At 41.6% G+C, this 24,386-nt stretch overlaps 1 protein-coding gene across 9 annotated transcripts in view; it reads left to right on the top strand.

Annotated features, from left to right (window-relative positions):
* The window catches only part of wnk1b (WNK lysine deficient protein kinase 1b), a 79,874-nt gene that overhangs the window by 19,393 nt on the left and 36,095 nt on the right, over window positions 1-24,386 (top strand). For all 9 annotated transcript variants that reach the window (XM_072377695.1, XM_072377694.1, XM_072377688.1 and 6 more), the window contains exons 3-5: window positions 15,114-15,286; window positions 19,555-19,775; window positions 20,711-20,868. In XM_072377695.1, the coding sequence (XP_072233796.1) occupies window positions 15,114-15,286; window positions 19,555-19,775; window positions 20,711-20,868 (552 nt within the window). The remainder of the gene's footprint in view (window positions 1-15,113; window positions 15,287-19,554; window positions 19,776-20,710; window positions 20,869-24,386) is intronic.

The raw sequence follows: 24,386 nt of genomic DNA, 5'->3' as shown, positions 1-24,386 counted from the left end.
ACTCTTGGGTCAGGTACTGCTGTATAAGTGCTAGTTATATGCAATTCACAGGAACGGTATTCTGTCATCCCTTGTCCTTCTTTTGCACTCTGTTGTTTTTCCTTTTTTCCCCCGTTTGGTTTGTCATTCCATAACTCCAAAGGACCACAGTTTGACCCTGGTATTTCCTCAGTGTGGTGTCCCATCATTCATCCATTTCACTGTTTTTTTTCGGTCCAGTTCTTTTCCCTCCATCTGCCTCTCTTACCACCTCAACACATCTCTCTTTCTCCCTCCCTCTGTCCTTTTTTGTCTTTGTTTTTGCCCTCGGTCTCTCACTCCTCTTCCAGATGTCTGCCCTCAATGTTTTACTGGTTGTCTCTGTACTTGTCTTCCTCATTTTTATCTTTTTGCTCTCTACCTCTCTCCTCCTTTCCGTCTCTCAGTCTATAAATAGAGACTTCGTGGGTTGGAGGTGTTAACAGCAGCAATGGAAAATGATGATTCATTTTTTTCAGCTGTCTTTGTATTTACCTTTTCTCTTCTCTTCTCTTCTCTTCTCTTCTCTTCTCTTCTCTTCTCTTCTCTTCTCTTCTCTTCTCTTCTCTTCTCTTCTCTTCTCTTCTCTTCTCTTCTCTTCTCTTCTCTTCTCTTCTCTTCAAGGAGTCTGGATTATATTCAAATTTCTTTCACCCTAGTAAACTCTGTCTCTAAGTGTTTTTCTGAATAGAGGCTATGAACAATTATGGATTCCATTCATCAAACAGTCTCCCTTATAAACTCCAACTGCTCTGAAACAACTGTGTACTTTGCTTTGTGGTTAAATGTGGAAGCATTGTAGGAAAGTCGGAAAGCTGGATTTCTGAACGTGTCATTCTCTGCTAATTCTATATTACTGGCTTAATCGATCAGTTTGTAGTTCAGTTCTGCTTGAAGAACTTGGCATATGTACTGTGTGGCTGTTGGTTTAAGCATTCTCGTAAAAGATGTGGTTTTTAAAGTAAGAAAACATGACCGTTGAATAGCCCGAACAGCATGAGAAATGACGAGAAAAGAGGGAGGAAGAGCAGCTCTCTTAATGCTGGAGTGACGACACAGGCAGCTGTTCTGTTTAGAAGAGCAGTTGTGTTTGAAAGGTGAAGTTTTAGATATGTAAACCCAAGACCACGAGTGACTGCTGTGAAGACAATGGTTGCAGTTGGGTCTCATGGGTCCCCAGTTGGTAATTCTGTGCCGTAATGGTAATAAATATTTAACTCATAATACAGTTTTCCTCATACTGATGGAGAGCTTTGAACGTTATTAATACACAGAGAAACCCCCCTTTACTGTTTATAGGTATGTGTTTTCCTTATTGACAAAGTGAGGAGGTGATTTATGCAATTCCTTGCTGCCGATTTAGCTGTCGTTTCAGTTTACTCCTGCTGGTTTTCCTTTCCACTGTCTGACTCAGTTATTCACCTTTCTGCAGCTCTCTGAGTGACTGCAAACACGGAAGGAGAAACACAAACACGTTCCCAACTTTGGCGCAAACATTTGCTTAGACATGCTCAACTATGCCATTGAAAAATCTATCCAGAGTATGAGAGGTCACATTCATGCACACTGTGAACATGAGCATTCACATGCTGACATGCTTGCAAACACACACGTGCACTTACTCATAGACAAGCATGAGCCTGAGGTTATTCAGGATTCAATCCCTCCTCACACTTTCTATCACCATCTGACCCCAGCGTGTAGTGATGAGGCAAACACTTTGGTTTTCAGGAAGATAATATAAAAGCGTTGGTAAATTAAGTTTTATTTTTGCTCTGAATTAATCCAGCTTTCATCACGACTTAATCCACCATTATCTAGGTCTAGGTATCCATTCAAATAGCTGTCTCTCCTCCTGTTCTGACATGGAGATTTCATACTTTACACTCACAAAAATAAAACCAACCGGAGCCTGTTTGTTAATGTTTGCTACTCATTTTAAAGGTACATTCCGCCATTTGATTAGCACATTCTTCACAACAATCAGTTATTCAGTAGATAAACATACGACTGATGACACCTCACATTCTGCTGTTTTGTAATACTTGAAGCAACGTGTTTGACAATATTATCTGTTGATGTGAATCAAGATAATAATGTACAAAGTTGAGGTAACGTCTGTCATCACACAGTTTGCAGCAGTTTGACTGGTGCATGATGAAAGATTCCTGAAATTAATGAACACACCTGACTATCTGTTAGCAAGTCACAGCACTGGCATGTTTTGCCATGATCAGTGGTGAGTGCTTTATCGGGTGTGTTGCTATTCATAGCTTTCCTGGTAAATGAGCAAATCTAACTGTGTTTTTCTGACTTGCGGCTGGAACACGGTTGACTCCATCTCCGAGCTCTGACTTCCAAATCCAATGGAAGCATGGTTGTAATGTTTTCAGAGGGTGGGGGTTCAGACAGCAGTGTTGGCTTAGTTAGAATTTTAATTCCCTTCACCAATACCACAGTAAGTCTGTTTTGAAGAGACGCCCAGTTATGAGCTGAATTTTAAATGATGAACCTTTCTCCACTGATATATTTTCATGATTGCCAGAAAAGTCATTGCGTACAAATGTGTGTGTGTGTGTGTGTGTGTGTGTTTTTCAGGTTTTATCAGACAGATTAATGATTTACCTCAGACTTCCAGCCGCAGCATTTCATACACACGGGCGCTGCTGTGTGTGTTGGGACAGCGCAGTATGAGCAGGTGTTGGAAGCCTTTTGAAGCTGCCGTTCTGATGCATCATATCATAGTATTCTCGCCTCTCTCATCCCTCCAGGGATTTGCACCGGAATGAATATGAACCACTGCCAGTAATCACATCAAGTGTTAGGGGCCTCGAGAAGCCTTTTGAACAGACAGGGAGTTATTGTCATTCTATCTTATCAAAAACCAAATGAATTCTTCCGTACAAGCATCCAGCGTGAGCTGCGAGCTTCCATTGTGCGTTCACCACTTGCTCTGTTTTTGACCAACTCCTACCTACCTTTTTCTTCTTCATATTGACGAGAACCCTGTTCTTCTGACCTTTGTCAAACCACCAGCAGCTGATGTAACCTGGGTTTGTGTGTGCACCTGCACTTGATCTCAGCCAGTGTTGTAGAGGGATTTCTGTCCGTCCGTCCCCCCCCCCCCCCCCCCCCCTTTTCTGTTTGGGATTTTTGTCATATCTTTGCCATCCTTTTTTGTCTTAGGACTGCATGAATATTTTGAAGATACCTCTGCATACAGCAACAAATCAAACTGATGCATATATTCTATGATAAATGCACGAGTCTAATGTTACTCACTTAACTCATCTCATCTTCTCGAGAGTCACACAAGCAACATCCACCCGTAATCTGCCATTTTAGCTTTGGGTTATTTGTGCTTAATATAACCCTTGAAAACAATAGCGAAGAGCAGTGTCGGTGTCTTCTTCAGTTTCTTTGTCTTCTTTGGCCGTTCCATCATCACAGTGTGCTTACTTTAAGCAGCAACTGCGCAAGCTTAAAAAGTCCTTTTGTCATGACCCATTGTTGTCGTTATTCCACAGAAAAAGAAAGTCGGTCATGTTTCATACGGCACAATTTTCGGGTGTAAAGTAGGTTATAGGTTGCGGCGCTCTTTCCTCTGGTGCTGATAAGGACTCTGCTATTGTACAAGCTAATTGTAGCCAGGTGTACTTTGTGTTTAATTACAGAGTTTTCTTTCAGAGGCGACAGAGCTGTACATTATTGTAATTATCTCAGCCTCTCTTCACATAACAAAGTCTGTCAACCATTAAACCAACAGAGAGCCAGCTGAAATAATAAGCCCACCTCCTTCCTAATCTTTGGGTTCAGACCCAAAGTTATTCACAAGTTGGACTCGATTGGGACCTGAAATTCTGAAAGTAATTAGCAGTGTTTTTGTAGAGCTAAATTTAAACCATGGAGGGTACGACACATGCTCACTACTGGCTGTGGGTCTCTCATAAGGACGGTTATTCGTTTTATATGTTTGGTGACTAACTCTTAAATGTGTTTTTTAAAGATAGACTAATTAATCGGTTTGGGAGGCTGGTGGAAGAATACCAAACCATTTCAACCTTAAAAAAAGCTAGTGCTCGTCTCATTATTTTTACAGTGTTAGCCAGGCTTCAGACTGAACCGATTATGGCTGTCACTTTCTGAATAAACCTTTTACATTTCGGCTTCAGAGGAGTTTCTTTGTCAGAAATTTGAATCGGTTATCTTGGTGCGATAGTGGAAAAGTTCGTAACATTGTGTGTGAATCGGTTTAGTCGTCTCATTAGTGAGGTCTTGTTGTCGTTATTACACTTATCTTTCCTGAAAATGAGACTCATTATGAAGTTATACAATTCGGCTTTTGTCTCAATTGACAGCTCATTATCTGCGCTGTCTTCCCTTCCACCTCCTCCTGTCTCTCCCCTCTTTCAGCCCTTGGCTTCTCAAACCCAATCTCCCAAACCGTCCTCGCCTACCGCCTTACTTCAGCTCGCTTTCTCCCTCCTGTCAAGCTCCCACCCCCCGTCCTCGCCTCTTCTTCTGCTCATCAGCCCTCCTTTTATCGCCTCCTCTTTTTCTGCCCTTTATAGACATTCTCTTTTTCCCACATCATTTTTTTTTTTGCTCCTGTCAAATGGTACTTTTCTCCTCAACCTCAGTTTTAACACTCCTTCCCACGACTCGCTTGTCTCATATTTTTTGATATACCAAGACTGAGATGACTGGGTATTCACCCATCGGCTGCATCAGTCTTGATTTTTCTTTACAAAGGCAGTTTGTGTTGGTTGTTGATGTAACCATTAGACTGACTGAATCCTTGTGACATTGACATCTCTGCTCTTCGAGAGGCTTTGCTGAGACAGACAGGCACCTCTGTAGCAACCCTATACCCTGAGTGTGTGGATGTGTGTCTGCATACGAGGTTCTCACAGTTATTGCATCATTGTGTCATATAACCTAACCTCCATTTTCACTTTGCTAGTCTTTTCCACTCGCCTCCTTTCTTGTCTTTTCTCCCCTCCTTTTGTTCTCAGCTCCTCAGTAATTTCACAGTTGGCCACACCGAACTGTCAAGGAAACGGTTATTGTTATTGAAACCAGGCTCTTTGGCCTGTATTGTCTTGTTATTTTCTGGGAAGGTTTGTTACTTCAAAGATCTGGACTTTGCGTGTTTTTGCATGTATGCTGATGAGCGGAGAGAGCAGGTATTGTTTGGAATATTTTTGCGTTGTATTTCCTGCCAGGAAAAAACTTCAGAGGACAAATATGCCCATTTCCTCGTCTTGTAACCTCACTTCCGTCGTCAATGCTGCTCTCAGGCTTCCTCCTCCTTGCTTTCTGTTTTGTTGTTAAGACGTGAACATCTACCAGACATCTGAGAACATGACAAAAGGATTTTTACACTCATTGTGTCTGTGTTAACGTTGGAAAAGGCCACATGGATTGTCGGCAAATGTCAGGAAAGAGAATGTTAGCAAATATGCGGTCACAATCACAAGTTTTACAACCCTTTCCCAGTCTTTTGGAAACTTTTTTTTTGGTACTGTAGGTGCTTTTTTGGAAATGGTGACCCATATTTTGTTTTTGTGTGTGTCCTAGAGAGCAGCATAGAGCAAAAGGACAAGAAATCAAGGCTAATTTCTTGTAACACTGTGCACTCTGGCAGTAATGGACTCTCATCTGGAACGAATTAACCCCAAAACCTGCATGTAACATAACCACAGTCACTCATCAGACAGACCCGCAGTGAAACACACACAAACAGCGGGCTCCTCCATGCATGCGCGCACACACACGTTTGGCGGCGAGTCGCACTGGAGCTGCTCCAGTTGTCTCTTGAAAATTGCTTGAGTTTCTCTCGCATGACTCTATCAGTAGCTTGTATCTGTTTAACTTCTCTGGTTACTCTGTCAGAGCCGGAGCCTGAATCAGCCCCCCACCCACCAACACCACCTTGTTTCAAATGACCAGCTGCACAGGAAATATAGGCCACTGCGAGGGGAGGAAAAGGGCAGAGAGTCTGACGGAAAGACAGAAGGGAGCTGAGAGATGTGGAGGAGGAAAAGCAGGGAAAATGATTGATTACATTCAACTTTTACGTTTTGATGACTTTTTTTCATCGTTTCCTCTCATCTCTGTCCTTCCTCTCGCTCTGTGTTGACATGAGCTAATCCTCCTTTTATGTTTGTTGTATGGATGGGAGTTATGGAGTGGTGTGTGTTAGTCTATCTATGCACACACTCAGTGTTTCTGCTGGCAATTTTGCAGCATTGACAAAGTTTACTGTATTGAAGCCGGCGTGCGCTCGTGCCAAAACAACACTCTGTTCATGTTAACACACAGTTGGTTACTCTCACTAAAGTGGCGGTTAGATTGGCAGAACATAAATACTGAGGACTTTTTATTGCTTGCTGTTGATGTCTTCACTGAATGTGACGTGTTCAAGTGGAAGTGAGCAGAATGGAAACAATGGAAGAGACTGGAACATCCCACCGGTCTAGTGATGTACAGAACATTCAGTATTATAGCACTGGCCTCAATTTGATCTGGTTTGGTGATCTTTCTAGTCAGTCTTTATGACTATAGATATAATAACAGGAAACTTTAAGGACCAGAGTCCTAAAGAGACTTCTAAAGTAACAGAATTGGGAAATTACTAGATAAGCAACCTTAATTTAAAGTAGTGCAAGTTTTCATGTGACCGTGACTCTACTATTCCATCCACCACTTTACAACTTCATAGCATTTCTTTGAAATACTTCAAAGTACTGGTCATTGCATAGTAGCCAGTTTAAAATTCTGCTAATAACAATAATAGTGCCTCTTTTCCTATGTTTTTTTTGTGTTTTTAAAGCCAAAACTGAGGCAAATCAATCACATAGCAGTGAATAGTACGATCCATCCCATTGGACCATATTTATTAATTCCAGCGTTTTCTCATTTTTTTAAATGACAAAATAACAGAAACCAAGGTGGGTGCACCTTGTTCTTCCCCACACATTTCTTCTCTAAGCTGAAAGCAGCTGACTGCCATGTCAGAGCACCCTTATTGTTCACTGCAATATATTATATGTTCAAAGTGCTGCTACACGATAGGATACCGATGGCTGCTTATGCTCTTTGAAGTGAAACCCGAGAAGTGCTGAGGTTCAGCTTTGGTGTTCAAAGCAGAGGCCTAGATTTAATGGAATTTAAAAAGATAGCCTGCCCAGATTATGTAATAGCTTTTATCTGGGACAGCCCTCATGCTTTCTCTGGAAAAAAAAAAAAAGTCTTACCCCCTCCACCCCCCCAACCCCATCCCAAATCAGTTAGATCATCAGTTACTCTAAAAGTGTGAGGAGCTCAGTATAAGAAACCATTTACACCCTGTGGAATACAGGCATGCACATAAACACACATGAACACACACCAAATAAGGTTTCTTAGTAATGTACTCCTGCTGTTAGCATCTGTTCGCAGGCTTTAGGAGGGATTTTATCCGTGATCCATCGACAGTCTGTGGGATGTTTCTTCTTGTTTAAAAGCCATACAGACTTGGATCGCTCCCTTTTTTTCCCCTGACACTGGACTTGTAATTCATCCAGTTGAAGCGGCAGTGAACACGTAAACATGATTTAAAGGTCTGAGCATTAGACACTTTTGGAATGGGTATCCATCAGCGTATCAGCCTCTCTCATCCGTTTGTTTACGATGTGTTAACAGAGAGGCAGGTGGATGTGCACTATATTCAGACTGCAACCTTTTGCACGTTGAAACCCTCATACTTAAGCAACACAAAGTGAAAAAACAAAACATGTATGGATCCTTAGAAAGTCTGAGGCTCACAAAGAAACACAACCACTTTATGGGCACTTGGTCTGCGCTCTTTCACTGCAAATAGGGACAAGTCCCTAAAAGTTCAAAGCCTCTTTGGTCCCCTCAAGGCAGACAGGAATGCTGATATGTGACAACTATTACACTGCCTTTACCGTTACACTTCTCAGGTTTCAAATGAATCATTGTTGTAGGTAGAAAACATTTTACCGCCTACTCAAACAAACGGAAATCTTGAGAAATGTCCACAAAGAAATTTTCCAATTTGTCACTGCAGAAGAAAAGAAAATGAACAGATATGTTGTATGTTTGAAATGGATTCTATAGTTTGTCTCCCTACCTGCCTCGCTGTATAGAACATAATATTATTTCAGAACAGACTCTAACACATCCTCATGGTATTTACAGTAGAACAAATCGCAGTCTTTGCCTCCGTGCCCGTCGGTGGTAGTTTGCTTATGACAACATTCATTTCCCAAATTCAAACTAGCCTTGAGTGCTGCACTTGAAGTTGGTGTTGCGAGTTGTGTTTCCTTAAAAATGATAATTGCAGCAGCAACAAAAGGAACCCATTCATTCATTTTCTTTCCCATTCTCTCAAATGACAACAAGCTTCCCACCAACATGCTGAAAGAGACACACGATAGCCTCTAAAGCAATAAATGTCAAGTTTAGAGACATGCTGACCGGGTAGGTCATGACACCAGGACGTAAATATGTCATGTGAAGTTGTTGTGTGCTTGCATAAAGTGCAGTGTGAAGCCAAACTCATCTGAATCAGATGTCGATAAACCCCAACCAGAGTTTGGGCCAAGGTTTCTTTCAGGTTAGGTGTTCCAAATTCCTGTTTAGAATTAGTAGTTTTTTTTAATGCCTTAATTCTTCTGTAAAACTTTTGTTTAAGATTAGTCCTGGTAATCATCCTGGATTCCTAATGTGGTGATAAAGCTCTTCCAAATAATCGGAAGGGAAAAGTGGGCTGTTGTAACATTAAACTTTGGATCCCTGTTTTTGTCATGTGACTTTTATCAGACCTGCACTTCCTGTTCCAGTGACAAAGGACGCAATTGTTGGTTGTTAATCATTCCAATAAAAACTTAAATCAATGAATGGAGCTTTATCAGAATCCTGAATATTTGAATAGATTTGCTGAGCTGATTTCCTGCGGTTTTATTTTGTTTTAGATAGCTCCAGCGTGGGACGGTTTCCGCCCTGTAACTTCAGGGTCACCAGGTCGATGACATTTTGAACCACAGCGCTGAAATAAAAGGCAACTTAAATGTAGAAAATCATTGTTAAAAGCCTGTTTCATCCTCTTGAACTTTGGACACCTGGCATGTCAGCGTTTTAGTCATTAGCTCCTGGAACTGGGATTATTCCAGGTATAATCAGATTCTTTGTGCACGGCATGCTGTTAAGGATTAACACTTTACTCCAGAAGTTCCCCTCATTATCCTGCGATTTCCTCTTATTACAACTGGAACAAGATGTCTGGATGAAGCGGCCAAATCGTGGAGTGTGACACGGAAAAGAGGCCACGCTTGAAATCCAGCGTGAGCGAAAAATCGTCCGAAAGATAAAGGATTATGGGAGAGGAGTGGAAAAGAGGTGAGAATAGCATTGGGGAAGAAAGGGACGGTGGAAGAGATGAAGCGTAACCAGCAGATCAGAGGGGTAATGACTGCACAAGCACATGGTGGATGTGCGCTGGTGTGCATTGTGCAGCCAGGCACAGACAGCTGAGACAATCGAGCGCAGTCAGTGACAGGCTGAGATGGCAGCTATTGTTTACAGACAAGTATACAGCATGCGCGCAGACTCTCATAGGCCTTGTTATGGATCTGTCCTAATTGAATGGCTTGGTTTGTTGTGCCTGCCACAAATCGGACCACAAAAAAATCAAAAATAAAAAACTTTCTTGTCAAAAGTTAACAAAACACTTCATGAAGCATTTAAATAGCACAGCCTTGGTAACTATACATTCAAATAACAAACATTAGAGGAGCCATTCGGTATGTCACACCTCATTTGCTGCACTTTTTCAGCTACATCCAGGTCAGATTTCAGTACACACACATGCAACACACATGCATTCTGACACATGGCCTTGGTTACTGCAATATGTTGAGTGGTGATTGATGGGAAACCAAAAACCATCTAAATAGGAGGAATGAAGGAGGGTGGAAAGGAGGGGCACGACAGGGAAACAAAGGGGGAGTGAGGCGCTCACAAAGACGAGCAAGAATAAATCAAACATGGGGAATATAGAGAGGATTGTGTGACAGAAGAACCGTCATCTCGGTGTGTTCTTCCTATTTTGGCAGATGTTGCAAAAATGTTTTGAAATTATGACACCAGTCTCCATCACTATCACTCTCTTTCTCTCTCTCCTGACTTCTACTTGAACTTATTCTTCCTCTGTTCAGTAGTTCTTATTCACAACAGATGCTCTTTCTCAGTTTTTCTCTCTCTGGTTGGCTAACCATAACAAGCTGCGGTGAAGGTCTTGGTTTGTGCACAAGTAAAGCAATATGTGGGTCTTTTGTGAGCATGTTTAGTAGGTTTGTAGGTGTGTGTGCAGTAGGGGGGTTTGTGGTTCTTTGCTCGAGAGAGTGTGGGGGGTCTAAGAGGCACTGCAGCTATACACTAAGGGAATGACACCGGGCTTTTTTCACGCACAGCAGACATGCATACACACATCATGAGGCCTTTGAAATATATAGAAACAAACCAGCTCATTCATGTCGCCAAGATGTAATTAAGATTTACAGCTCCAGAATTTCTTCTTCTTCTTGAGTCACTTTCAGTGAAATTTGGGTCAGAGGAAAATCAAATTGGGTCAACAGCCATTCCGGAGAAGTTGGACAAAAAGTGTATAGTTCATTTAGGTTTCCCAGAAAGGGTTTCTTGATGCTACAGAAGTTGTTGTGCTAACGGTAGAAGAAGTTGCTTTTATACGATCTGGTTATTTCTGATTGTTGGTGGTTTATTCAGTGTTTGAAATCTATCCAAACTTTCCAATATCCAAACTTCCCAGTTCTAATTAATAGTTGATCTTTAATAATCCTTTTTATATCTGTTTTATGTCACGTCTTATGTAATATCCGCACTGTGAGATTGAGACATCAGTGAAAGATACGTCACAGAAGAGAGCCAATTAAAAACAAATAGAACTTTCAAAAATGTCATACTGTTGAAGCTTCCTGTTGAGGTTTGCTGGGGAGGCTGGGGCCTATCCCAGTTGTCATTGGCCTTCACCCTGGACAGGTCGCCAGTCATCAAGCTATTACAGTTCATCGCTTAACAGGGAAGGGCCCTAAAAGTGAAAGCAGAGAGGCCGCCCTTGGCTCACACACAGACATATTAAAAACTGTACATAGATTAAAGGAGTGGCCAGGGGATGATATTTAGCCACTGACCATCTAAAGGATTTCCTCTTTGATGTGCAAGGCTTTAGAGAGTCATGTTAATCCTTAAATACGCTTTGGCTCATTATGCAATTGTGTGGACAATAATAGTTTATTTATACTGCATATTAAAACTTTCCATCTCAGACACAGTAGTTACATAACCTTAGACAGAAGCAGTATGCTGCACGCACACACCAATTGTCTTAGGTGGACTCCTGTACTTTAACTAATAGCACTCTACCCCTGGAACTAGAAGCTGACCCCTGGGATGCACCCAAATGTCCGTCACCGGTCACCACTAACGGTACTCGACTTATAAAAGAAGATGTCTCTGCTCACTTGAGTTTGTTAAAGCATGTTTAAATACTAGTTCGCAATAAGAGATTTTTTTTAAAAGCTTTTTTTTTTTTTTTTTGGTAGCGACCGGTTATGGTTTCATTCCATCTGCTGTGATTGATGCATACTGGTTGGGATGCAACAAACCAGACAGCGCCAGAGCAGATGATCACAGGCCGTTAAAACTCAGCAGGATGTCCAGACCGACATGAGCTGATCAGAGAGTTCCAGCTTTCAGCCCTTCTGCAGGAAACGGCATCATATTGTATCACTGCAGACTGTCTTTCTCCCAGCTGATTACTTGTTTGTGGGCGTACGCATGTGCCTGTGTATGAGTGTTTTGTCCTCGGACGGGCTGTTACAGAACAGACAGAATTAGAGCTGTCACTTACGCAGAGATGCATACGAGGCTTCTTTCAAGCCCTCAGATAGGCTCAGGGAAACAGTGAGAATGAAATGCGGGGATTAGAGAGTGTGAAGTCCTTATGTCAAAAAGAAGTGTGTGTGTGAGTGTCGGATAAGAGACTGCAGATTTGAGCTTTTAGATGTGTGTGTGTGTGTGGGGAGGGGATGGACGGGAGTATGAGAGCGTCAAACAAAGGTACTTGCATGCAACTGAGGATATTTTTGAGTCTGACAAAATTCAAGTCTCATGATGTTTTGAAGCTCGGAAGGAAGAAGAAAGGATGATGAGAGTGAGGGAAGGAGAGAGAGAGAGGACAAGCGCTTTCAACAAGATGACTTATACACCATGGATCAAATTAATTCTTTAAATACTCACATACTGACATCAATTTTGCTCTTCTTTTCAGATATGCATCCACTGTGCTGACTGTTCAAGCCTCTCTTACTTGTGCCCATTCATATACTAGAGTGAGGAAGGAAACATTAATAATGGATTAGAAAGCCCCTTTAGACTTACTGTCTGCTCTATCTAATCAAGTCATGCATGCGAACAAGCCCATGCACATACGTGGTAATGTTTACACCACTTCAGAGGACATTTAGAGTCTTGCTTGAACCATAATCAAAGGCGCCACTTTCCTGATCTAAAACCTAACCAAAAGCAACTTCATTTTGGGTCCCTAAAGTGAAGTGGTGTCCCCATAATGTACCAGTGTCAACATATTTTTGCATGAGCAATTCAAGCAGAGAAGGAGAGCAATGGAGAAAGGAGAAGGAATCTTTCAGTGTCCAGAGGGAGGTGTTTTAACAGTGTTGTAGGTGGTCAGGGTCTTTCCTAAGTGCTGCCGGGAAAATGGAATTGTGGCTTCCTGTCAGTCAGGTGACTTACGACTATTGTCATGTGACTATGAGATCATGTGATCTTGAAGAAGAGGATTGGTGTACGCCTTGGTGAGCGCACACATGTATGATTTGTGAGTCAGTTGCTAATGGGCTATCATCAGGGAAGTGGTTGCTGCAGGATGGGGGGGATAAGCTGTTGTAGGCCATCACATGCACACGCGTGCACATTATTTCTGAAAGCTTCTATGTGTATTTGAAGTGTCTCATTGTGTGTGCGATGACTGAGTGTGTGTGCAGAAGTCATATGATATAGATGAGGTCCTGGGTTATACAATATGAAAATATGAGCTCATCACCTTAGAGATTCGCCTAATCTCTGAAGCAGCTCACAAGGTTTGCTAATAGCTTTATAACCTCTCAGAAGACTTGCGTGATTGGCTGTTTCAGTGAGTGTTTATTAAAGCTTTAAATGTTAAGGACAGTGTTGGTTGCACCTTCATCTATGAGAGGGCTGGGGTTCTGCAGTTCTGTTATAAAATCTGGGTATGTATTGTAGCTTTAAACCATTTAAATTATTGATGATATGCATCTTCTTCGTCTCTGATGATTTGCACTAACCTTTGAGATGCTTGGCTCGTTAGGGTTCAATTCACATTCAAATCAAGAGCCAAACTAAAATAACATGAGGCTATAAAAAGGTACAGATGCTCAGTATTTAATCAAAGAGGTCAAAATATTGCTGATGTTTCTGAACAAAACAACAGAACAGTTGAGCTGGAGTCGTGATGTCCTCGTTGGACCTCTTTCTTAAAAAGAATGAGTTGCTATGGAGATAATCCTCATAATATTGCTAGGGTAGGCGCACGAGCTCCAACGTCAGACGTAGCAGCATCTTGAAAATGCTGGTGCTTCTTTGAAATCAAGTTAGATATAAAACAGTGCCACTTCTTGTGTGTATTCTGCCATCTCGGCCTCAGTCAGTCCTGCTGCTCTTCCTGCCTTCTTCTGTACACCTGTCTTCTGTCTGCTCACTCCTGCAGTTTTAGCCTTTAAAAAGGTCACAGACATTATGAAACCTTATGGATAAGTGTCGTGATTTCCTCCCAAATTGTTCCAGGTTGATTCCAGCGCTTTCTTGTATTTTAAGATCTTTTTCCCTTTTCTACATCTGGAGCACTATATTTGGGCTTGAAATCCTCTAAGGATTGAGGATTTGTCACCTTGTTCTATCATTGTCAGCCAGCAACGCTTTTATTTATTTTTGGGGCAGTGATGAGCCGAATGTGTCATCTGCAATTAGACTAAGAAACGGAAGCGGAAAACCGTTCAAGCACACTCGGATAAGAGCAAACTCACAGACTCGGCTTACACGCATTCTCCTAAATTATTTTGATATTTGTTCCTTAAATTTGCACCTTTTGAGTGTTAAATGTTTAGGGTTTTCTTCCCGTGAAATGAAAGCTGACATGTAGACGACACACGTGCTGGTGTTGATGTGCCAGTGCACACACACGTGCCCCTCAAAGTTACTCAGTAATTTACAAGAGCTGACCCATCCTCACTACCCAGTGTGTCTGTTTATTAAGGTCTCAGTGGTAGAGACGGAATGCCCTTTAAACTGTTTGACTGTGTGTGTGTGTGTGTGTGTGTTAGTTAGACCATAACTTTCTTTTCTTAGCTTGTTTTGGTCAACCTCTCCCTGGGTGGTTACAACCATGAGAGATAAAGACTCAGTGGATAAGATAAAGATTGTTTTCCCCTTATTTTCTGCAAATATATGAATTGCGGTCTTATACCCACGTGTTTCATCCACAGCGAGCACACCGACAAATGATTTTGTAAATGAGAGATTTCTACCAAAAACAAGTCCGCTTGGCTTTTGCACAAAACTAATACCACAGAGGCCTATCCACTTTAGCTTCACATGTGAATTTAAATCCTTTTAATCTATAATCACTGCATAAATCATTTTTCACAAAGCATCTCAACAAAAGGTTGTGGCTGAATGTGTTTCCGGACTCACTTTTTATTTCTGCTTTGCTTTTAGATGCATGGATGCATCCATGGAAAACATTTTTATCACATTTCACAAACATGTGTTTTCTTATCTTCCAAACCTCTATTTTCTGCTGATTAGCTCCTCTGACTACCCCTCAAAAGCTCTTGCCTCTTGATTTGATTGTAATTGCAGTTGCTATCATAGTGTTTTGCTTCTGATTTGGGGAAAATGTTACTGCTCTCCAGATTTCAAATAGACTGTTTTGGTTATTTTGGACTAATGGTTCCTGTCTGTCCTGTGTGCAGGATCGTAAGCTGTCCAAGTCGGAGCGCCAGCGATTCAAAGAGGAGGCTGGGATGTTAAAGGGTCTCCAGCATCCCAACATTGTTCGCTTCTATGACTCCTGGGAGGGTCCCTGCAAAGGGAAGAAATGTATTGTTCTCGTCACTGAGCTCATGACATCGGGCACGTTAAAAACGTGAGTACACGAGATGTTTGAAATTAATTTATAATGAATGTTTTTTGTGTTCTACACCATGACTGCTTGAGCTCCTCTTCATCCTTTGACACCAGAATCAGATGTATGAGCAAAAAGATATACAGTTTACAAAATGAACCCAAAAAATTAGTGCAGATTAGTGCTTAGCTGCAGTTTTGCATTAGAATATAGAAATGACACTCACGCCTGTCATTTAGTATCCTGTCAAACCAATTAGCATCTATTCCCTGTTTTAAAATTCTCCAATGGCCTTTCTCTGTATTGTTCTTAGCACCTCTCATCCCAACAGGGTATAAGTGCTAATTACAGCTGTTAAGGGGCAGCCAGCACGCGCCTGTGTGACTCATTACATGTAGAGTATGTGTTGCAGGCCTGTTTATTGCACAGTATTTGTGAGTGACTGCCTGTCTTCGAGGTACACTACTCACATGACCTTAAACAATGATATGATGCATAATCAGAGTGCACTGCAACACCATTAAACTGCTTCTAATATAGGATGTGTTAAAGGGATTCTTATCCACTTTTAGACATTGATCCAATAAATAAACCCGTGAATCACGAGGAGACCTTGATGAAATTAGAAGGATTGTTTAGATAACAACACCACGGGCATCTGTCAGCCCCGCACCTCAGTCCCATCCTGCCCCTCCCCAAAATTTACTGTGGGGAATTGATGCGTCTCTGAACACGCCTCGAATCAGTGCCAGAGGCTCTGCTGTGTAGAATAGATGTGCATCTGTGAATGTCAGTGTGAATGTTGAGCTCCTGTTACAATAAAAGGTTGAATGTGGGGTGCGCTCCCCGCAGCCTGCACCACGCAGTGCATCGTGGGACAACGTCAGCCCACCTGCCAGCTGCTGCTTCTGCTGCGGATTCCTCTCATTCCTGACATCGTTCCTCGGTGCTTTGTGTAGCGGGAGGCAGACGGATGACCAAAGTGATAGTTACATACAGTAATCTGAGATCCAAGTGACAGAGCAAGAGAAAAGACTTGAGACTGAGAGATGCATGTAGAGATTGTCAGCTTAATAAACAAAAAATTTCATTTTGCAAGGTGTTGTGACAAAGCACCGACCCACCTGTAACCGCAGGGGGAGAAATAATTTAATAACAGAGTACAATTAAGGACACAACGCCCTCTACTGGAAGACTAAAAAAGCTTCATAGATTGTATTTCTAAACCACTGCAGAGGCTGCGTCTGCACTGTAGTCTGCACATACATCTATAAAGTTTAATCAAAAGCCTTTTTCTGTTTTCCAACACCGCTACCTAATGAGTAACTGAAGAAGAAAGCAGAGACTCCACCTTTAAGGAAGCTTATTTTGACCTTATTCTAGAGTTAACAGAATATGGAGCATCTGAATCTAAAGGGGAAACAAAGCTGTATGACAGTGTGGCTGTATTTCTTAATATATTTAATTTGGAGTGTGTATATTACATGCTGATTTTTAATATCTGTCTGGAATACAGAAATATCCAGTTCGGTTTCACAGAAGAAAACCAGCGAAAAACTTAGCTTTGAAAGAACTTTTTTTTTGCATGTTTGCTTTTTGAAATTGCTCTCTGATTAAGATCACCAATTTCCCTTTTATGACTGTCATATGCAGGAAATTCATCCTTTATATGCACAAGCCTGTTATGACAATACATACAGTGCATGTATGTGCGATTATGGACCGGATGTTGGCTGACGTCCAGGTGAATACCCAGAAAGGAGAGGCGCTGCTGTACACTGAGCGCTGAGGCGGTGGAAAAAAAGGGATGGGGGGGGGGGGCACTGATGGTGCAGATGGAAACACTGACGAGCAGGGGTTCAGTGTATGAAGGAGCCCTTATCTGTGTGTGTGTGTGTGTGTGTGGACGAGAGAAAAAGATGTGTTTGAGCTGCTGGGTTTGTTTTGTCTGTATAAATGTATTCATCTCTTATGTTTAGTAACGATTTCCTGCCAGTTCATACAATATGAGGTGTATTTACTGTTTTCTTATAGACCGTATCCACATGATGCACATGTGCATGCTTCTGTGACTGCACACGCATATCCGTGTGCTCAGGTTTGTGTGCCTAAACGAGAGCACCATCGAGTGGGTTTGAGAGACACTTTGTGCAGTGTCACTCCAGCACTGCATGCCACAGGGTTTAACGTGTCTGTCAGCACTGTTCTGACTTCATAAAGGGAGACAAAGAAAGCAGAGGAGAGGAGGGTGGGGAGGGACGATGAAGAGGATACGAGGTGCTCTTTTGGAAATATGTCAGAAAGGGAGTTTATGCAGATGTTCACTTTGTGGCATGTTCACTTTAAAATTTCCCAAAAGATTATTTTCCATCTGTTAACATGCCCTTTTATTGACACGCTGTAGAAAAACATTTAGAGAAAGCCAAAAGACTTGAAATCGGCCAGCATATTTTTCTGTAAAGAGGATGTGTTACATGATGGGACAGGATTGTAAGGACTGCTCTCCTCTCAGCTGTTACCTGGCGAGCTTTCGATTTGAGAGATGGAGCAAGGAAAAGGAGAAATAAGATGGACTTCACCGGGAGAAGGTGAATCGCGTGTATGGACACGGGGATGAGGACAGTGGTGCATTTTAATGGTCGGGTCAAACTCGTACCGTCGCTCAATTCGACTCAAGGCTCAGGGCTTTCATTTGTTACTCTGCAGCTCTGTAACTCAACAGTCTGAAGGGGCGTTGGAGCAGACTGGTCCATGATGCTCTCCAAAGTCTCCAAAGATTTGCCTTTGCTGGATTATTAGAGCAGCCGGTGAGAGTCCGAAGCTGCCGGTCGATGATGTTGGACTCAGAGGCGGAGGCACCGAGGGTTCGGTCAGGTGCTGAAGGGCAGATTTAGCCTGGGCTTGGAATTCGAATTAAATGCACAAAATAGATCTAGGAAAAGATTGGTTTAAATCCAACTGTTTTAAAAAATAAAATCTTTGTAAATCTATTCTACAAGCTTTGATGCTGTGACATAAAAGTCAATCATAAATGTGATGGTACCTTCCTTCAAATCCTCCTCATCATCTGGGAGATAAGAGAAACTCTGTTTCTGTCAAAAGTGACAGAAAAACAAGTGAGTTTTCAAATCTCTTCAACAAAAACCTTGGATGTTGCTTTCAAACAATTGCACCTAATATGACAAAAACAAAAAAAATGTGTATTTTAAGCAACTGTATTTGACTGACAGTAATGGCAGTGTTCAGTTTGGAGTCACAGTAGCGTCTTGTTATTCTGCTAAATAAGATCAACGCCTCTTACACTGACGTCTCTGTTCTGCTCTGCCGTTATTGCTGCGGTATTTCTTCCCACATTCCAAGGTCGTGCAAACCAGGTGGACTGACTCGTGATCACACACAGGTGTGGATCTATGCTAGCTTTAAGAAGGGCTGTCAGAGGGGGCTTTCCTGCTTTCCACACGGCGTATAATGGGAAAGGCACCAGACTCATAACTCTGAACAGGAATGAGTGGGAAGAGACAATAGACAACTGTTCTAAATTACTTTAAGATTAAAAATGGAACAACTGCACAATTGAATGATACCTTGTTGCTCTCAATCTGAGCAAAAGAAGTGTTTAAAATAAATTGCGTGGGAATGGCGAGGCTGCTTGATATAATGTTTACTGTAAGATTGCTGGCCAGCTGCTCCGCATTAAAGCATCTTATCAGATGTGTTTCTGTGTGCTTTCAATTTTTCATTGGGATTTTTTTTTTTTTCATTTTAAGAGGTGCGACTGTAACTACTATAAATGCTACCGCCTTCTATTCATGTTGTGCTGAATAAACACTGAGCGTATGAGTGTTTTCTGTTTACTGCTGCTCTTAAATTAAGCTCTTTTAAACATAGCAATAATTTTAATTTCCCTTTGACATAATTCCAAGTAACCGCTGGAAAAATGAGACAGTGTCTAACCTTCGCTGGCGCCTCTAATTTTCTATATTTGTGTGCACAGTGATGTCTTTGGCAGTATTCATGATGATGTTTTTGAGCTTGTCTAATCGCTGTGTATTACTGTCAGACAACTGACACGAGGGGTTGTCCGTGTCCCAAAGGACTGTGTTTGAAAAATATGTCTAAAAGATTGTGTGCACCACTCTCCTTTTAAGAACAGAGGTTTGCCAACCTAGGAGACAGACATGCTGTATTTTTGAATAAATTATGTATTTTGAAAGATAAATGCCATCTAATTTTCTTTCCCTCTGTCTTGGTTTGGCGAATAACTCACGTGTGGTTTCTTTGTCCTGCAGTTACCTGAAGCGCTTCAAGGTGATGAAAATCAAGGTTCTTCGTTCGTGGTGCCGACAGATCCTCAAAGGGCTTCACTTCCTGCACACCAGAGCTCCACCCATCATTCACAGAGACCTGAAATGCGACAACATATTCATCACGGGCCCCACGGGCTCGGTGAAGATAGGCGACCTCGGGTTGGCCACGCTAAAGAGAGCCTCTTTTGCCAAGAGTGTCATAGGTAAAAAAAATGCACGCACACATAGTAGCCACTGCAGATAGAAAGCATTGCATCCAGGCTGACCTCTGTGCACGGAAAGTTGTCAAGGTGGAGACAGCGAAACAGCCAGCATGATTCATTTTAATTTGCTGAAGCAGTAAGCAGTTTACGTGCACACGTCCATACTTGCAGAATGCAAACATATTCTTTGATTAGTGTTCACGCCTCCTGCACGTTACTTTTACCGCTTCTAACATGTCTGGTTGTTAAAGTTAACCACAGATATTTGAAAGGTGAGACAACCTCCTCCTTGGATTAAGCTGTCTAGAGATGTAATGCCCCCCCCAACACACGCACACACACACACACACACACACACACACACACACACACTTCCTCCATATTAAGAGACTGACGTTTTGCACTTAATATCAGTTGCAGTTACTGGCCACAACTATTTAGTTTTTTTACTACCACATATTTTCAGTGTACATTTTCAGAGTACATGAGTACACATACTTTTCACTCCCCTGAGGAAAGAACGATACGCTCAGTTGGTCTCTCAGCTGCTTTGTGGTAATTAGGGAGACCTCAATTATTTGGGCTCATGCAGGAATCCTCGCACAAAACAGATATGTGGCACCAGCTTGCGGTTTGACAGTTCCAAATGTGTGTGGGCGTTTTGTGAGTTCGAGCCCACCTTTACATTAAAGTATTTGCACCATGCATGCGTACACAGTGTGAACTTCAATGCGTGTTTTCCATGATATGCTTTAAAGAAATGTATTAGTGTAACAAACTGTTTGTAATAACTCCAGAAAGACTGAACAAGTATACTGATGAACTGAAAGAGATGAATTTTTTAAATTCCATTTGAAGGTTTCTTGCTTGTGAGTTTTGTTGTCTTTCTGAAGTGTGAAAGTCAGCGATTTCTCCTTTTTTTTTGTTTCTTAAAGGTACCCCAGAGTTTATGGCTCCAGAGATGTATGAAGAGAAGTACGATGAATCTGTAGACGTCTATGCCTTTGGGATGTGTATGCTGGAGATGGCTACCTCGGAGTATCCCTACTCTGAATGTCAAAATGCCGCCCAGATCTACAGACGAGTCACGAGTGTAAGTGTCTGTCGGCGTATCAGTGAAACTGTTTCCTCTGAGTGTCTCCACTGAGACTTTGTAACATTCATGGGTCGCAGCTAACGGCCTAGTTTGTGTTTTTCTCTCTGACCTCCATCCACTTTCTGAAACCCCCCACACAGTTGTTTACTGACTGTATTAATAAGTTTGGCATGAGCTGCAGGAGAGTCAGTCATATGATGCGGGTGTTTTTTGTTTTGTCTTTCACTTGAGCCCACTTGCTGCCTCTCAGACTTTGTTTCGGTCTGTCTTGCACAACAAGAGAAAAAAAAAAAAACAGACCACTCTGTGAAGACTTGTGTAGCCGGAATTTCTTTCTTCAGCTGTAGAGAGCATTACGGAGAAAGCCTGATCATGGCGGGTTTAAACAGCAGTGTTTTAAATTTGTACCATTTCTAGTCGTGTCAAGTCTCTACGACCGTTTGCTCTCACCTCGATGAGGCGAAAAAACACGAGATAGACATGGGAAAACAGGCAGACGGGAATGGATTCAATCAGACTTCGATCAGGGCTTTGAGCCTCTGAGTGCTGCTGAAGCCATCAAATATACATCCACAAGCAGACAGATGGGAGCTGCTTCTCTTATTTCATTTCAGACTGAGTCCAGCTCTGCGGAGGCCGTCAGCGATTGTTTAATGGACCAGAGGAATTTACTAGAAATCCCCTTTTTTCATTTGGTCTCTTTATCCTCCTCTGGTCCCTCCATTATCCCACACTCATCTTTGCTTCTTGCTCCCTTATCACATCTTTTATGCCAATTCTCTGTATCGCTTTCACTGAAATATTAAACTATTCTTATGCTGCCAAAGCATCAGTTGAAAAAACAAAAAGGCTATGCTCAGTTTGATTAGTTTCAAGCAAGCTCAGACTTAAAAAAAATGCAGTCTACTATTACAGTTTAATAGTTGCTTTAGACTCGTAATGGAAGTATTGCATTTCTTTCATCCATTTATTTTACACATTAAAATAAAAGTGAAGGTTCAGCTTAGATAGACCAGATTGTCACTTTTACAGGTTTTGCTCTTGCATTATAAACACATATGTGATTACTTTCCTTTGCTTTGTAATTGAATTGATATGTTCACTGGTCAATCTATACTATCTGACCGTCACTTTGAAACTGAAAGGATTTGGATTATGATTCCCTCCCTGCCTCTAACCGGCCCTTTCACAGAAAAGACTCAGTCCTCTGTTTTTCTTCTGTCTGCATTTTACTGTTTCAGAATTCAATTCAATTCAATTTAAGATGCTTCACAAACATAATACATTCAGACGATGTATTTCAACCCATCTCCCTCCATCTTTCTATTCCCTCATCTCACTCACACGAAACTGAAATCACTTCCTGAGTTTGATTAGACCATATTAGATTATTGGTGTGGTCCAAGCTCTTGGGTTCACTGTGCTGTTTGTGCGCACGTCTTATGTTATGTGTTATAACTTCTTAGCAAAGTGATCTCATGCACTGGAATCAGCAGAGCCTTTTGCAAAACATGCGTTTAGTTTTCCGTGTATTTGATCAGTCACAGACAGAACCTTGTCATGTGCTTCCTTTCATCTTGCAGCTAAATCCATGCAACCATGTTTCCCCTTTCATTTCTCCAGCTGTTGATGGATTTTTCTACTAATCACGACGGTTAACATTTATTCTCAGAGGTAATCAACTAAATTTACCCATAAAATGTGTCATTTAAGGAAGTTTGGTTTTAAACAAATGTTTTTCTTGTCTGATGTGTCACTTCTATTTCAGATATTTTCCTTTCATTTTGGTCATCTACCCTTAAATTAGGCATGCTAATTTCAACAGTTCGTTTGCAAGAAGTACCCTGAGCAGTTGGTTTTTATTGTCCCCTGTGACATGTTTCATCCAGGTTGGATGGGAGCGTCGGTGAACAGACTTTCAGTTTTCCTGGAGCCACACCTGTGTTTCTTGATGGTGTGCGTTTGGTAGTCTCATTGATTTGAAAACCTTCTCCCCCAGACTGAGCTCCTGATCCTGAACTGCTCTATATTCATTATGTTCTTCTTCCTCTCAATCCCGACCATTCTTCCAGCTTCACCACAGAATGATATCGCCATAACCGTGTTTGACTGCCGACATATTATTGAGACTGAGCTCATTGCCATTTTTCCTCCTTTTCTGCTTTTTGAGATTTCTTTGTTCCGTCCGAACAGAGGATTTCACCTGTCATGGTCTGAGAGTCATTTACAAGGATACCTCATTAAATGCTGTAAAGATTTCCCGGCATGCTTTGACAGATCTATACACTGGCACAATCCTGTCCTAAATTCCCATTAGAAACAGGAGAATGTCCCATATAAATGGGACGTGTCATAGAGGAGCTCATGTAAAAAGTTTCCACGATCAGTGTTTCAAATCCCTTTCTTTTATTCATTCATTTTTCTGGATAAATTTACCATGAAGACTCTTGATAAGTGATCAAACTGAAAACGCCCTTTGTTGAAAGGCACGTTTTGACTGAGAGACCAGGGAATGTGTTTTGACTTCCTTGTTGCTTTGTATTATCTTCTTATACCTTCACAAACAGAGTTGTTGACGTGATTCGTACTCCTCCATCTGGAACATTCCTTACCCCCAATTAGCCTCATTTAGCTAAAATCTAGCTTTCTCTCCATCCCTCCCTTCTTCTGTCAGACTTAATGCCATTACACCCTGCATCAGTCTTAACCTTGTTTGGCCCTGGAATCTGTGTGTATGCCACTGAGAGACGGGGGTTGTTTTATAACGGTGAACTGGTGGGACAGCAGGAGAGAAACATACCAGGAAAGAAAAGTATGAGGGAAAGGACGAGCGGAGGGAAGTGGTCCTTTGTTAGCTTTGCAAGTTGATATCAGTCAGTCAGTTTAGACCAAAAACATTTTTAGAAGCATTTTCTGCTGTCCGAATCCAATGAGTACTCTTTAGGTAAGTCACTTATTTGACAAAAAAATGACAAAAACTGTCAATTTCTAAAAGTAACTTGTGTTTTGGTTGTCTCATTTTTTAAGTGTTTGGGTTTCAATGCTTTATCATCACTTTATCTTAGTGAATTAGTGTGTGCTTTTGTGTGATTTGTCCAAACAGATTCATGTTTTTGCAGATAAAGTGTCACCTACTTTAATTGCTTGTTTATTAGTTTGTGAGCCAGGCCTAGGTTTTTAATAACTGAATGTCAGGGGGGCTCTGCTCAGTCATTTATGCTTGATTCCAACATTCCTTTTCTTTAAGATTTAGCATCAGCCTTTTGCTTCCACCTTTTAGTTGATTAGTATGAGCCCCGTCCTTCTTAGTTACTGGAAACATCGAGTGATCTACTGATACTGTACGACTCTTTCCCATTATTATCATTATGAACCATGGAGCTGCCTACTCTTCGTATGTTTTATCTGACATATCTGTTAGTATCGTATATTTTCCCTCTCGCCCTGTTTTCGTTTTCAGCTGTTGCTGCCTGTTCAGCAGGACATTTGCAGTGTTTATTATCATTTGGCCTCAG

The sequence above is a fragment of the Leuresthes tenuis genome, unplaced genomic scaffold, assembly GCF_036924035.1.
Source record: "Leuresthes tenuis unplaced genomic scaffold, fLeuTen1.0.hap1 SCAF_23, whole genome shotgun sequence".
Classification (NCBI taxonomy): Eukaryota; Metazoa; Chordata; class Actinopteri; order Atheriniformes; family Atherinopsidae; genus Leuresthes; species Leuresthes tenuis.
Note: the sequence above shows the minus strand (reverse complement) of the source record. Positions and strands in the feature narration are given on the sequence as shown.